General features: G+C 43.6%; 1 protein-coding gene across 1 annotated transcript in view; it reads left to right on the forward strand.

Moving 5' to 3' along the window:
• Positions 1 to 1,471: 1,471 nt before the first annotated feature.
• Positions 1,472 to 15,029, forward strand: part of NUDCD3 (NudC domain containing 3) — a 101,010-nt gene continuing 87,452 nt past the window's right edge. The window contains exons 1-2 of the mRNA XM_060787650.2: positions 1,472 to 1,800; positions 4,929 to 5,242. Coding sequence (XP_060643633.2) covers positions 1,603 to 1,800; positions 4,929 to 5,242 — 512 coding nt within the window. The 5' untranslated portion in view covers positions 1,472 to 1,602. The remainder of the gene's footprint in view (positions 1,801 to 4,928; positions 5,243 to 15,029) is intronic.

The following is a 15,029-nucleotide window of genomic DNA, read 5'->3' on the forward strand; positions in this document are numbered from 1 at the left end:
TGCCCATACCTGATGTATATGTGTGCGTGTATATGTATATATGTTTGTCTGTATATATATATGTGTGTGTATACATGTATGTATGTGTATATGGTATATGTGTATATATATGTATGTGTTCGTGTGTATATATATATAGTGTATATAGGGTAAAAGGTAAAGGTTTTCTCCTGACATTAAGTCCAGTCGTGTCCGACTCTGGGGTGTGGTGCTCATCTCTATTTCTACACCGAAGATCCGGCGTTGTCCATATACATCTTCAAGGTCATGTGGCCGGCGTGATTGCATGGAACACTGTTACCTTCCCACCGGAGCGGTATCTATTGATCTACTCACATTTGCATGTTTTCGAACTGCTCATGCCGCTCCCCAGAATCAAACCTGCGACCTTTCAGTCAACAAGCTCAGCAGCTCAGCGTTTTAACCGACTGTGCCACCGGGGTGCCATATATATATATGTGTGTGTGTGTGTATGCATTTCTACCCTGCCCTTCCCCCCCCCCCCCGACCTCACTCAAGCATCATATAATGCTATCAGCATATAAACAATTAAAAATTACATTTAAAACATTAAGAATAATTAGAAACACATACAATTCATTAAACAATAAATTAAACATGCCAATTAAAAGTAAATCCAAGTAAGGAGGATGACATTGTACATGTACATGTTACAACGGCTGTGAAGGCAGAAGAAGGCTGCAAAAGATTGAGAAGCCACGGTCATGTTGGTAAACTATGCCACCCAAGGAACCTCACTCTGTGAAGACTATGTGTTGATCAGTGTGCAATGACCTCCACGCGTTAAAAAAATTCACGCATAGGCGTCTTCCAAGTAAGGGTAATAAAAACATACGTGTATGTGTGTGTATATATGTGTGTGTGTATATATATATGTACGTGTTAGTGTATATATAGTGTGTGTATATATGTGTGTGTATGAGATATATATATATATCTCACACATGTATGTATGTGTGTATATAAAACATACACAGTATATATATATATACAGTGCATATATATATATATATATATATATATATATATACTTTGCTTATATACCGCTGTTCTCAGCCCAGAGGCGACTCACAGGGGTGTACAACATAGGAACAACAAAATTCAAGACATAGTATAAAAACAATTCTGGCCCCAGAGTGGCCGTTGGTGCTGGGGGAGGGGCGCCGATGTCACAGGGGACAAGATGGCAACGTCCTCCTGGCTCTATATATATATAGTTGTTACTATATAGTTGTCCCTTTGTATCCAGGGATTCTCCCTCCATGAATTCAACGGCCCTTTGAAGGTAATCGTGAGGCTGATGGAGTCCTCGATGGAAATCAGCCTGACGCCCATGAGTTCAACCACTGCAACTCTACACTTTCCACTTTTCTTTGAGCGGAACCATTCCATCGGTTGGCTCGAGCGGAAGTCACTCCGGACGTCTTTTCCCAGCGGACGCGGGGCCGGAAGTGCTCCGTCGGCGCCGCAGAGCCGAGGTTACCGTGGCAGCGGGAGGGAGGAGGGGCGGGCGTGGGGCCTTCTTCCGGTGCAGAGGCCGGGGCTGTCCGGCGGGGAGCCTCGCCTTCTCCCGAGGGGGCCATGGAGCGCGCCGGCGCCATGACGGACATGTACGACCAGGCCTTGCTGGGCATCCTGCAGCACGTGGGCGACGTCCAGGGCTTCCTGAACATCCTCTTCGGCTTCTTGTACCGCAAGACGGACTTCTACCGCCTCCTCCGCCAGCCCGAGGACCGGCTGGGCTTCCCTCCCGGGGTGGCGAGGAGCATGGCCCTCCGGGTGAGTCTCCTTCGGCCCAAGGCCCTGCCAAACCCAGCCTTTGCTTATTTATCATATTTTACCAATCAAGCTGTCTGTCTGTCTATCTATCTATCTATCTATCTATCTATCTATCTATCTAAATGCTCTGTGCATAATGAGTACCTTAAAAACAAAAGAACCAATGAACGAAATCACACCACATTTGGCAACAAAACGTCTCAAAACACAAGGAGTGACCATCACTCAAAAAATCATGATTTTGTCCTTTGGGAGTTGCTCTTGCTGGGATTTTTAGTTCATCTACAATCAAAGAGCATTCTGAACTCCATCAACGATGGAATTGAACCAAGCTTGGCACACAAAACTCCCATGAGTAACAGAAAATACTGGAAGGGTTTGGTGGGCATTGACCTTGAGAGTTGTAGTTCACCTACATCCAGAGAGCATTGTGGACTCAAACAATGATGGATCTGAACCAAACTTGGCACAAGCACTCAATGCACCCAAATATGAACACAGATGGCGTTTGGGGGAAATAGACCTTGACATTGGGGGTTGTAGTTACTGGGATTTATAGTTCACCTACAATCAAAGAGCATTCTGAACCCCACTAATGACACAATCGGGGCAAACTTTGCACACCAAACCCCCATGACCAACAGAAAATACTTAGGGCTATACGGTGCAACTCAAGTAAAAGTAATCAAAACCCTCCTGACAAAGAACCATCCAGCCATAGATATAGATAGATAGATATGGTTCACACACAGAGAGATATAGTATCATAGATTTGAAAGGGACCCCTGAAGAAGGACAATGATACGTTGCATGTTCCAGAGTAGGCAAACCAGACACTCTCCGCATCAACACTGACAAAGAAACAGCAAAAAATACTGTTTACCCACAAGCATAAAGAAATTACATTTATTCGAAACCAACACTTCCTCATTACTTTATTTTCCGGATCGCCAGACTGGGCCACGACAACGCGTGGCAGGGGACAGCTAGTTTACTATATTTCTACTCTGTTTTTCTCACCCCGAAGGGGACTCAGAGCGGCATACAGTTTGGCCACTTCAGTGCCTCATTGCAAATACACAGTGTATAAATAGAATACAATACAAATCAAAGCACAATGGACATAAAATACAAGACCAAAACCACACAAGGCATAATAACATTCAGAAATAAATTATAATAAATATTAAGCATTAAAAATATTTAAAACCAATTACAAATATTTGCTAACTTCACTCATCAGTGATAAACATGAGCCAGTGAGAAAATTAAGAAAAGTCTCCATAAAATAAAATCTATATAAATAAAAATGTAATGTTCATTTGTGAGCTTAACATAACTCAAAAACCATTGGACAAATTGACATCAAATTTGGACACAATACACCTATCAGGCCAACAAGTGACCATCACTCATAAAAACACTGAAAAACACAGCGGAAGGGACTTTAAAAGGCCCAAAAACCAAAAAGATGCTATAGCGGTTGCACAAAAATGACTCCCCTGGCAAATAAAACACACAATAGCAAATCCACACTCTCTTCCAGACTACAGCTCCCAGCATCCCCTAGACCAGGCCCTTTAGGAGAAGAGGATGATCTAAATGTACTGCTTTCAAGCTGCAAGATTTATTCTCCTTTGAGATCTTTGAGAGCATCCCAATTGCTGCGTATTTCCAATTTCCTATTCCTGGACTGAAACTCCCAGATTAGATAGATTTATATAGGAAGGTAGGTAGATCGATCAGGAGGACTGCTGGGAGTTGCAGTCCAAGAATAGGTAGAGAAGGAAGAAAGGGGAGAAAGAGGAAGGGAAAGAAAAGGGGGGAAGGGAAGAGGAAGAGAATGAAGGAAGGAATGAAAGGTAAAAAGGGAAGGAAGGAAGGAAGGAGAGAGAAGAAAGTTGGCCACAGCAAGGCGTGGTGGGTACAGCTAGTAAATAAAATAAAATCTGAAAACAAAACAAAAACAAAAGTCCCCACTCAAGCCCAGGAGGAACAGAGTCGAAAGATGAGTGTAGGCAGAGAAGTCAGTGGCCTCAAACCAAGCCAAGCCCAGTTTCAGTACTAAGTTGATGGTCAAAGGGGGGCTGGTTGGTAAAATTCAGGCTATGGATAGCTAGTGGTAAGGCCACAGCATGGTAGCAGGAAAAGGTGGCAATGGTAAAGGAATATACTTAGGAATATACTTCTGGCATGTGCGAACTTCAGCCCTCCCTACCGCCAGGTGTTTTGGACTTCATCTCCCACAGTTTAGGAATGATGGGGCTTGAAGCCCAAAACACCTAGAGGACCCAAGTTTGCCCATACCTGATATAATTATTCCCCCTGTCAACGCTGTCAGGTAGTAAAAGCTGAGAAAATGGTCTTATTCCTGGATCACATTGTATTTCTTTTTGTTATTATTATCAACTTTGGCCCCCTTGTGGCGCAGCAAGTTAAACTGCTGAGCTGCTGAACTTGCTGACCAAAAGGTTGGCGGGTTGAATCCTGGGAGTGGGGTGAGCTCCTGCTGTTAGCTGTAATGTGTTTATTAATAACATGTATTGTTTATACACCCACTACCCTGTTAGCCCCAGCTTCTGCCAACAATTGTTTTTAGATTGTATGATAAATATCTTAACTGCCCATTTTTGAAGCCATTATGGAATAAAGGTGGATATGAATTAAATCAATTAGTACTTAGCTTTGAAAGCCACTCGTAATACAAGCGTTTGACCATGTTTAGGGATTATGAATCACTATACTTTTAAACTTAGTGAGTGATCATTGTTGCGCTTTATGAGAATGAATATTGCTCATAGCCTCTATTTTATATCTTGTTGGTTCTTTTAGTATTTTTAATTGATAGGGGTTTTATTGTTTTTTTAAATGTGTAATGGGGTTAATATTATTGTTATTAATTTAACTTTTTATATTTTGTTGTATGTTTATTTTGTGGCACTGAGTTCGTCCTGTGAACCGTGCCACAAAATAAACATACAACGAGATGGTGGGAGGAAACAAAGATGATGATGATTATTATTACAGGAAGTATTGTCCTCTTCCTGAATTGATTGATCTATTTGCCAGGTCTCCTATGATTATAGGTTAACAATTAGCTTCCAATTTGATTTATCTAACACTTTCAGGCTTTCAAAAACTTTGACCATCTCGCTCGTCAAGATGATGAAAGAAGACAGCAAGAGCTGGAGGAAAAATTAAAGAAAAGAGAGGAAGACATGGCAGCTGCAGGAGAGAGAATGAAGGTCCCTGCTGTAGTGGAGGAAGTTGAGCTCAGTTCATCAGGAGAACATGACTCTACACTGGATGGTGCAAAGGCTGTGGGATCACAGGATCCCATGCCCATAGAGGAGAAAGTTGAAACAGAAGCCACGGTTGCAGCAGTGGAGCCTCCATTGGCTGTTGCTGCTCCCATAGAAGCCAAGCCAGCAGAAGTGCCCAGGTGAGTTGCTGTGATGATGCTTCAGCTATGTTGAATGTTTTGCCTAAGCTAAGGAACTGCAAAGGTTTAACCCTCTAATCTATTTAAATGTATTTTGATTGTTTTTAATGTGTTTTATAATAATAATAAAAAAACTTTATTTATATACCTCTCCATCTCCCCGAGGGGACCCAGAGCGGTTCCCAAGTAATATCACAAAACATACAGAGTAAAAACAACATAACTATAAGATTAACAAACAAAATATAAACATAAAAATTGTCGCCATAACACACATATATTAAAAGTAATCCTGCCTGTTCAAGGCAATAAAAAATTTAAAAGGCCGGGCCAAGATTTGTGCAAGCCCAAAAATTCTAGGAGCCCCTGGAATTAAGTGCAGTGCTATGGCAGGCAACAATAATATTAGGTACAGATCTGTGGCTGTTCATTCTGGGGCTGATTAGAGGAAAGAATCTAGGTAACTGGTAGGAAGAATAAGGCCGTATGTGTGGGGCTGAGTTAAAACTGGTCATTTTCAAAGGCTTGTTGAAACCACCAGGTCTTCAAGCTCTTACGAAAGGAGGGGAGGGATGGGGCCTTTCTTATTTCCTTTGGAAGGGCATTCCAGAGAAGGGAGGTCACCACTGAGAAGGCCCTCTCTCTGGTCTCCCCAGAAGAACTTTTAACGTGTATATTATAAATAATTATTTGTAACATTATTTGTATTAGTAGTTTTTTTAAAAAAATACTTTGTTTTAAATGGTTTTGACTCTTTAACCCTGTGTTGAGATGAAGATGGGACAGTCTGTATGCATATTTATGTAGAAGTAAGCTCCTTTGAGTTTTGTTTCTTTAATGGAGCCAACTTCTTGCAGCAGTCCAGTTGTTTGTGGGCTCTGGATCTACAGATTCAAACACAACAGAAAAAATTATATTCAGTTTTTATTTCACCCCTGCACTACCCAGTGGCCTTGCAAAAGAACAGTGACAGGAGCCAAACTCTGGTGCTCCTGTGCTGAATGTGAAGAAAGCACATTCAGCACAGGACAGGACAGAAGGAGGGTAGGCTGAGGCAACTGATGCTGGTGTGCATGCAAGTGAGCCCCAGTCCCCCACCTCACCCCGATAACGCCACCTCTCTGTAATCCATGCATATGCTAAAAACAGTCACTGCTATTGTGAGGCAGGGAGTGGGAAACTGTGAATGTGTTTACTTCTGTCTACAAGTTTGGCAAGTGAGTGTGTGATTCTGTGAGTTTTGCAAAGACTGTGAATCATTTGTCTCTGCAAATCTTGCAGAAAGAGGCAAATGTATTCATAGTCTTTGCAAAGATAGGGTAAATGCATTTGCCTCTTTTTATAAGCTTGGAGGGCGCACACTTTCACTCTGTGAGGTTTACAGGGACGCATTTGCCTCTCTTGCAGGCCTGGTGACTGCTGTCTTGGCTTAAAAGAGTGTATTTATACACTACCTTGAGGGGGGAAGAGTTTGATACAGTTAATACAGCAGTATCAACTACTACTGCAATTGATATCTACAGTGTTTGCCACTGGGTGGTGCTCGCATCCATTGAATGGATAATATAGGCTCAAAAGTATAGTGAAGAACTGGTGATCTCTCTGAGGCTCAAGTTCTGTGCTGAAAGCCGGGCCAAGAAGATGCTATGAATAATGTACATTTTTGGCAACAAATGGGTGCAAATTGAGATTATGCAGCGAAATTTCCGTCTCTCTTTGCCTGGAGACAAAAGACTTGTTCGCCTGGCTAATGTCCTAGTTCTTCCAAGTTTCAGCTACAGGGTAATCTGTCATCTTATAAACATTATCAATAACACGAATATTTTCCTTTATACTTTACATAGTCAGTGTTTTTAAATTCCATGATGGTGTGCGTTCTTCAGATTTGGGGCATTTTAAAGAAGTACAATGAAATAGTTGACTGAAATATATATTTTTAGGAATAGAGTAGCCTATAGGAATGTTCTGTATATGTGTAGAAGTAGGACACCCAGGCTTAAGATTATAGAGGAATACACATGTTGAAACTTCTGAGTAAGTATGCATACAGTTAACCACCTTGTTGCGAGATGTGCTGCTTCGTGACGTGATTTATAGTTCCCAAATCATAGTCTCCCTGAACTGCTGCAAGCTGAATAGCAAGAAGCAAGCAAAAATACAGCAGAGTCCTTTCACAGCAAAACATGTGCTTCAGCCTGTCTATCAGCAGAGTCCAATTGCTAGCATCTGACCTTACTTACACACTATTCATTAAACTCACGGATTCTTGTTTTCATCCAAAATATCTAGAGACTTTAATCTTCACTGTTGCAATATATACAAATGTACAAACGGGACACAGATCCACTTTCCTTATACTTGCAAACAATCAGAGTCATCAGATAGTCGTATCTTTTTTATATATAAATTTTATTAACAATTTTTTAAAACGGAAATATACTTTAAAAAGAAAAACAAGGGGGAGCCTTTGGAAAGAAGGGGAGGAACGAGGGAGAGGAAGGAGAGGAAGAGGGAAAGAGGAAAGAGAAAGGAAGAAAAGAAAAGAAGAAAAAAACGGGGGGGGGGGGGGGGATAGGGAAGATATGGGGTATGGGAAAGTTAGGGAAACTCCGGGGGGGAATCTTGGCTTCCCAATCTTCTTATCTGATGTGGTGTGTGCAGGGGAAGGCATGTAATTTCGTTATGCAATGGTCCATTAACAAAACTATTCTACGATCTACAGATACTCACAACCGAGTCACACAGGAGAGAGAAAGATGGATTCTTTCATCCTCCTTATATAGCCATCTGCAGATAGGTCACCAGTAAGGGACATTGGCTGATGCAACCCCTTTGCAATAACCCTTGAATGGTCATGATCCTGCCATTATCACATCCCCTTAGGTCAGTGATTCTCAACCTGTGGGTCCCCAGATGTTTTGGCCTACACCTTCCAGAAATCCCAGTTAGTTTACCAGCTGTTAGGATTTCTGGGAGTGGAAGGCCAAAACATCTGGGGACCTACAGGTTGAGAACCACTGCCTTATGTATTGCATCATGACATTCACAGTCATTACCCAGGTGCTATCAGTCAACCACATGTTCATCAAAAAGTATTTTCTCAATGACTAGAAATACTGTGCAATTTCTATGTAACATACTTAACAAGTGAGCATGCAGTCCCACCATCACAGAAATGTAATGAACTATCAAGTGAGCATTTAGCCTGGCATATGCGAACTTCGGTCCTTCCTCCTGCCAGGTGTTTTGGACTTCGTCTCCCACAGTTTAAGAATGATGGGACTTGAAGCCTAAAATACCTAGAGGACCCAAGTTTGCCCATGCCTGATATAATTATTCTCCCCTGTCAATGCTGTCAGGTAGGAAAGGCTGAGAAAATGGTCTTATTCCTGGATCCCGTTGTATTTCTTTTTGTTATTATTATCAACTTTGGGCCCCCTTGTGGTGCAGCAAGTTAAACTGCTGAGCTGCTGAACTTGCTGACTGAAAGTTTGGCAGGTTAAATCCCGGGAGTGGGTGAGCTCCTGCTGTTAGCTGTAATGTGTGTATTAATAACATGTATTGTTTATACACCCCACTACCTGATAAAGACTCTTGTGAGTCAAAACTCCCAGGAAAACTCCCAGCAATATGTCCCTAAACGCATTTTATTAATGATCTAAGATTGTCTGCACATTTCTTCCCTCTCCAAAATGTCTATCCCAGTTACATGTCAACTTGTCATGCCCAGCATGATTTTTATTTTTTTTTAATTATTACATTTGGCCCAGCCATAGGCTTTTTAAACACGTTGTGTTATTGTTAATGTTTTGCTTATTTTTGCTTATGAGTTTTTTTATTGTTTTGTATTATTGTTGTTATTGTTTATTGTTGTATTGTGGGCTCAGCCTCATGTAAGCCGCACCGAGTCCCTTGGGGATATGGTAGCGGGGTACAAATAAAGATTATTATTATTATTATTATTATTATAACCAGTTAATGTTGGAGTCTACTCTTGTGTAATAAAAAATAGGACATTTGCTGTGTAAGGATTTGGAGTCTACTCATCTGTAGTAAAGACATAAGTACTATTTCCACTCTCGTGAAGAATAATTTTTTCATCTTTTGAGAAAATAACTATTTATGTTAAATGTGAATGTAACAATCCAGTAGTTTTACTGACATTTATTTATTTATTATTTATTTACTTTGCTTATATACCGCTGTATCTCAAGCCCGAAGGCGACTCAGGGCGGTTCACAAACAGTAAAAACAGTAGAAACAGCAGTGGTTCCATACAACATATAACAATTGACTTAACACATTATCCATAAATTACCAATAAGCCATTACAATGCACAATTATTACAAAAAACAACAACCGTACCCAATCTTCTCATCATCCAAGCGTAGTCCAGGTTCGTCGTCAATTGTTCCATTCCTATGTTCCATTAACAGATTGCACTAAATTACTCAAACGCCTGCACAAACATCCAGGTCTTCACCTTTTTGCGGAATACCATTAGAGATGGTGCTAGTCTAATGTCCGTAGGAAGGGCGTTCCACAGCCGAGGAGCCACCACCGAGAAGGCCCTATCTCTCGTCCCCGCCTGCCGAGCTTGAGAAGCAGGCGGGATCGAGAGCAGGGTCTCCCCGGAAGATCTCAAACTCCTGGTGGGTTCATAGGCAGAGATGCGGTCAGATAGGTAGCTTGGGCCGGAACCGTTTAGGGCTTTAAAGGCCAACGCCAGCACTTTGAATTCAGCCCGGTAGCAGATCGGTAGCCAGTGGAGTTGTCGCAACAGGGGGGTTGTATGCTCCCTGCGCTCCGCTCCTGTTAAAATCATGGCTGCCGAGCGTTGGACTAGTTGGAGCTTCCGAGCTGTCTTCAAAGGCAACCCCACGTAGAGAGCGTTGCAGTAGTCTAAACGGGATGTAACCAGAGCGTGGAGTACCGTGGCCAAGTCAGACTTCCCAAGGTATGGGCGCAGCTGGCGCACAAGCTTTAGCTGTGCAAATGCTCCCCTGGTCACCGCCGAAACCTGGGGTTCCAGGCTCAGCGATGAGTCCAGGGTCACACCCAAGCTGCGAACCTGCATCTTCAGGGGGAGTGCGGCCCCATCCAACACAGGCTGTAACCCTATGCCCTGTTCGGCCTTGCGACTGACCAGGAGTACCTCTGTCTTGTCTGGATTCAATTTCAATTTGTTCGCCCTCATCCAGACCGTCACAGCGGCCAGGCACCGGTTCAGGACCTGGACAGCCTCCTTAGTAGCAGGTGGAAAGGAGTGACAGAGTTGGACATCATCCGCGTACAGATGACACCGTACCCCGAAACTCCGGATGATCTCCCCCAGCAGCTTCATGTAGATGTTAAACAACATGGGAGACAATATTGAGCCCTGAGGAACCCCACAAGACAATGGTTGTGGGGTTGAACAGGTGTCCCCCAACAACACCTTCTGAGATCGACCCTCCAGGAATGACTGGAGCCACTGCAAAACAGTACCTCCAAGACCCATCCCTGCGAGGCATCCCAGAAGGATACCGTGGTCGACGGTATCGAAGGCCGCTGAGAGGTCAAGCAGCACCAACAGGGACACACTCCCCCTGTCGAGCTCCCGGCGCAGATCATCCACTAAGGCGACCAAGGCTGTCTCGGTACCATGTCCCGGCCTAAAGCCAGACTGTGCCGGGTCTAGATAATCCGTGTCTACCAAGAATACCTGGAGTTGTGAGGCCACCACACGTTCCAAGACTTTGCCCAAGAAGGGGAGATTGGAAACTGGCCGATAATTGTCGAATTTAGTGGGGTCCAGTGATGGTTTCTTCAACAGCGGTTTTATTATAGCTTGTTTTAAGCTTGCTGGAATCTTGCCTTCCCGAAGGGAAGCATTAACCACCACCTTAACCCACTCAGCCAATCCCCCTCTGGCCTCCTTTAGAAGCCAGGATGGGCAGGGGTCCAGGATGCATGTGGTTGGCCTCATTCCTCCAAGTATCTTGTCCACATCCTCGGGTTTCACCAATTGAAATGAATCCATCAAAACTGGACAAGCAGGTGCTCGTGTTACATCCTCAGAGACTGCCATTAACATGGTATCCAGGCCAGAACGGATCAAAGCGACTTTGTCTGTAAAGAACTGAGCAAAAGCTTCACAGCGAGAAGTCAAATCGTCAGGGTTCCCACCTTGAGTGGTGGGATTTAAAAGGCCTCTGACAATTCGGAACAGCTTAGCCGGACGGTTCTTTGCAGACGCAATAGTGGCCGCAAAGAAGGCCTTCTTTGCGGCTTTTATTGCCGCGGCATATGCCCTTAAAAAGGACACAAACCGTGTTCGATTTGGCTCACTCGGATCTGAACGCCACACACTCTCTAGTTCCCTCTTCCTTCGCTTCATCGCTGCCAGCTCCTCGGTGAACCAGGGAGCTGGTTTAGCTCGGCTACTTGAGAGGGGACGTTCCGGAGCGATCGTGTCAATTGCCCTAGTCATCTCCCCATTCCAGAGAGTGACCAGGGCCTCGACAGGATCACCTACCGAGGCGGCGGGAAACTCCCCAAGAGCCATCAGGAATCCATCCGGATCCATAAGCCTCCTGGGGCGGACCAACTTAATGGGTCCTCCACCTCTGCAGAGGTTAGGGGGCGCAGTGAGCCTAAATCTGACCAGGAAGTGGTCGGTCCATGGCAACGGAGAGATGGTCAGCTCCTCGACCCCACCACCTTCCTCCCATCCCTGGCAGAAAACCAAGTCCAATGTATGTCCTGCACTATGAGTGGGGCCAGATACTTGCTGGGACAGCCCCATGGTTGCCATGGCAGACATGAAGTCCTGAGCCGCTCCTGAAAGGGCCGCCTCGGCATGGACATTGAAGTCCCCCAGCACAAGGAGCCGCTGGGATTCCAATGCCAGGCCTGAGACCACCTCCGCTAGCTCAGGTAAGGAGACTGTAGTGCAGCGAGGTGGGCAGTACACTAACAGAATCCCTATTCTGTCCCGGTCACCCAACCTCAAGTGGACACATTCAAAATTTGTTGACTGCAGGATGGGGCCCCTGGTCAGAGGGATGGAATCTCTATAGACAACTGCGACCCCGCCTCCCCGCCCTCCGGATCTCGGCTGGTGCTGCACGGAAAAACCTGGTGGGCAAAGCTGGGTCAAATTCACGCCTCCCGCTTCGTCCAACCAGGTCTCCGTGATGCACGCCAGATCTGCCCGCTCATCCAGGAGTAAGTCTTGGATGAAAGTTGTTTTTCCATTGACAGATCTGGCGTTCAACAGCACCACCTTCAATCCAGAGGGACCGCCATCCTGGTTACACATTTGTATTTGTATGTATACCTTGAGCTTCAGTGTGTTTGGATACATTTAAGCATTTAGTCTATGTTTGATGGCACGATAGAGAAAACATAATTTTCAAAATGTCATTAGACTCTGATTCTCATTATCCTTTTAAACTTTTTGGCTAGGCCTACTTGGTATTCAAGTTTTGACATCATTTAGAGAGCGATATGTACCTTACCCTTTACTTAATATCTTACATTATCTGCATAATCTCCATGCAAGAAAGTATTTGTAAAATATTGCTCTCCTGGAAGGGAAGTAAATGTGTGTGATATGTCACAGGATACTGTTATAATGAGGGTAAGTCTGTAGTTGGTTTGTTGTGCATGTCTTGTAAGGAGAAGGCTTACCCAGGGGACTGACACAGTAGCTTTCAAATCAAAGACCATTTGCCTTCACTGGTCTTCTCCCTTGTGAACTTGGCAAGCCTGAAACAGAAGCATGAGTTCAATTATAGTCAATATTAGCAGATATTTCTTACTTTCCATGCCAGCAAGTGTACTATAACTTGGCGGCTGCACAATAGCATCTCATAAACACAGAATCGATATGGCACAGTCTTTTCTCTTTCTCCTCTTACAGTTCCAATTAGTTTTGTAAATCCTGGCCATGTTTGCTTAATGTAAGGAGAAGGTGCTTCAATGCCCTTGGTAATATTTTCCAAGGCTTTTAGGTTTGGCTTGTATTTATAAAAGATCACTTGCAGGACCTGATTGCTACTTGATGTCTCCCAATCCTGAAGGACTGGAATAGAGGGAAGAGCTTTATTTTGTTGCCATCTGGTTAGTGCAGGGCTGTGAATTCCACCTATTTGTACCCAGACGTTCCCATCTGCCTTGACAAGCAGTTCCCCTCATCGTTCTTGATATCTGAGCTCAGCCTTCTTTTTATTTTGAGTGCTTGCTTTCACACTTGGCCCACTTATAGATTTTACTCTGCATACATTTGCCTCTCTGTCTTTAAAATAGTGTTGCATGTGCCATAGAGCAGTCTTCTTGGTTCTATTTACATTGCTGGACTCTAAATTCTGCCTTCATTTTTATTCTTCTGTGCATAATTGAATTTTGTTGCTGTCCTTTTTTGTCTGATGTGACACCTGATCTTTGGGATTTAAGTTCTCACTCCTCATAGCATGATCTGGTATGGCAGAGATGGACACTGGAGAAACTGGGTTGTTGTAGATTTTTCAGTCTATATGGCCATGTTCTAGAAGCATTCTCTTGTGACATTTTGCCTGCATCTGTGGCAAGCATCCTCAGAAGTTGTGAGGTTTGTTGGAAACTAGAAAAATTGGGTTTATCTGTGGAATGATGTCAAGGGTAGGAGAAAGAACTCTTGTCTGTTGGAGCTAGGTGTGAATGTTTCATTTGGCCATCTTGATTAGCATTTGATGGCCTGACAGTGGACAATTTCAACAAAAATGAAGAAACAATGAAAATCTGGCTACCAGTACTAAAAAATTATAACAGTAAATAATAAACAAAACTCAAACACAGGGGAACTTCAGACAAGAAACAATCAGGAACACCTAATCACCTCTCAACAAAGGAATTTCCCAGGCAGTAACAAGCCACACCTAAAAACTGTCAGGCCATCAAATGCTAATCAAGGTGGCCAGTTGAAACATTCACACTTGCCTCCAACAGACAAGAGTTCTTTCTCCCACCCTGGACCTTCTACAGATATATAAACTCAATTTTTCTAGTTTCCAACAAACCTCACAACCTCTGAGGATGCCTGCCACAGATGCAGGCGAAACATAGGAGGGAATGCTTCTGGAACAGTGTTTCTCAACCTGGGGGTTGGGACTCCTGAGAGGGTCACAAGGGGGTGTCAGAGGGGTCACCAAAGACCATCAGAAAACACAGTATTTTCTGTTGGTCATCAGAGTTCTGTGTGAGAAGTTTGTCCCAATTCTCTTGTTTGTGGGGTTCAGAATGCTCTTTTATTGTAGGTGAACTATAAATCCCAGCAACTACAACTCCCTAATGTTAAGGCTTGTTTCCCCCAAACTCCACAAATGTTCATATTTGGGCATATTGAGTATTTGTGCCAAGTTTGGTCCATATCCATCATTGTTTGAGTCCACAGTGCACTCTGGATGTAGGTGAACTACAACAAAACTCAAGGTCAAGGCCCACCAAACCCTTCCAGTATTTTCTGTTGGTCATGGGAGTCCTGTGTGTCAAGTTTGGTTCAATTCCATCATTGGTGGAGTTCTGAATGCTCTTTGATTGTAGGTGAACTATAAATCCCTGCAACTACAAATCCTAAATGACAAAACCAACCCCACCAGTATTCAAATTTGGGTTTATCGGGTATTTGTGCCAAATTTGGTCCAGTGAATGAAAATACATCCTGCATATCAGATATTTACATTAGGATTCATAACAATGGCAAAATTACAGTTATGAAGTAGCAACGAATATAATGTTATGGTTGGGGGTCACCACAACATGTGG

Source organism: Anolis sagrei, chromosome 7 (assembly GCF_037176765.1).
Source record: "Anolis sagrei isolate rAnoSag1 chromosome 7, rAnoSag1.mat, whole genome shotgun sequence".
Taxonomy (NCBI): Eukaryota; Metazoa; Chordata; class Lepidosauria; order Squamata; family Dactyloidae; genus Anolis; species Anolis sagrei.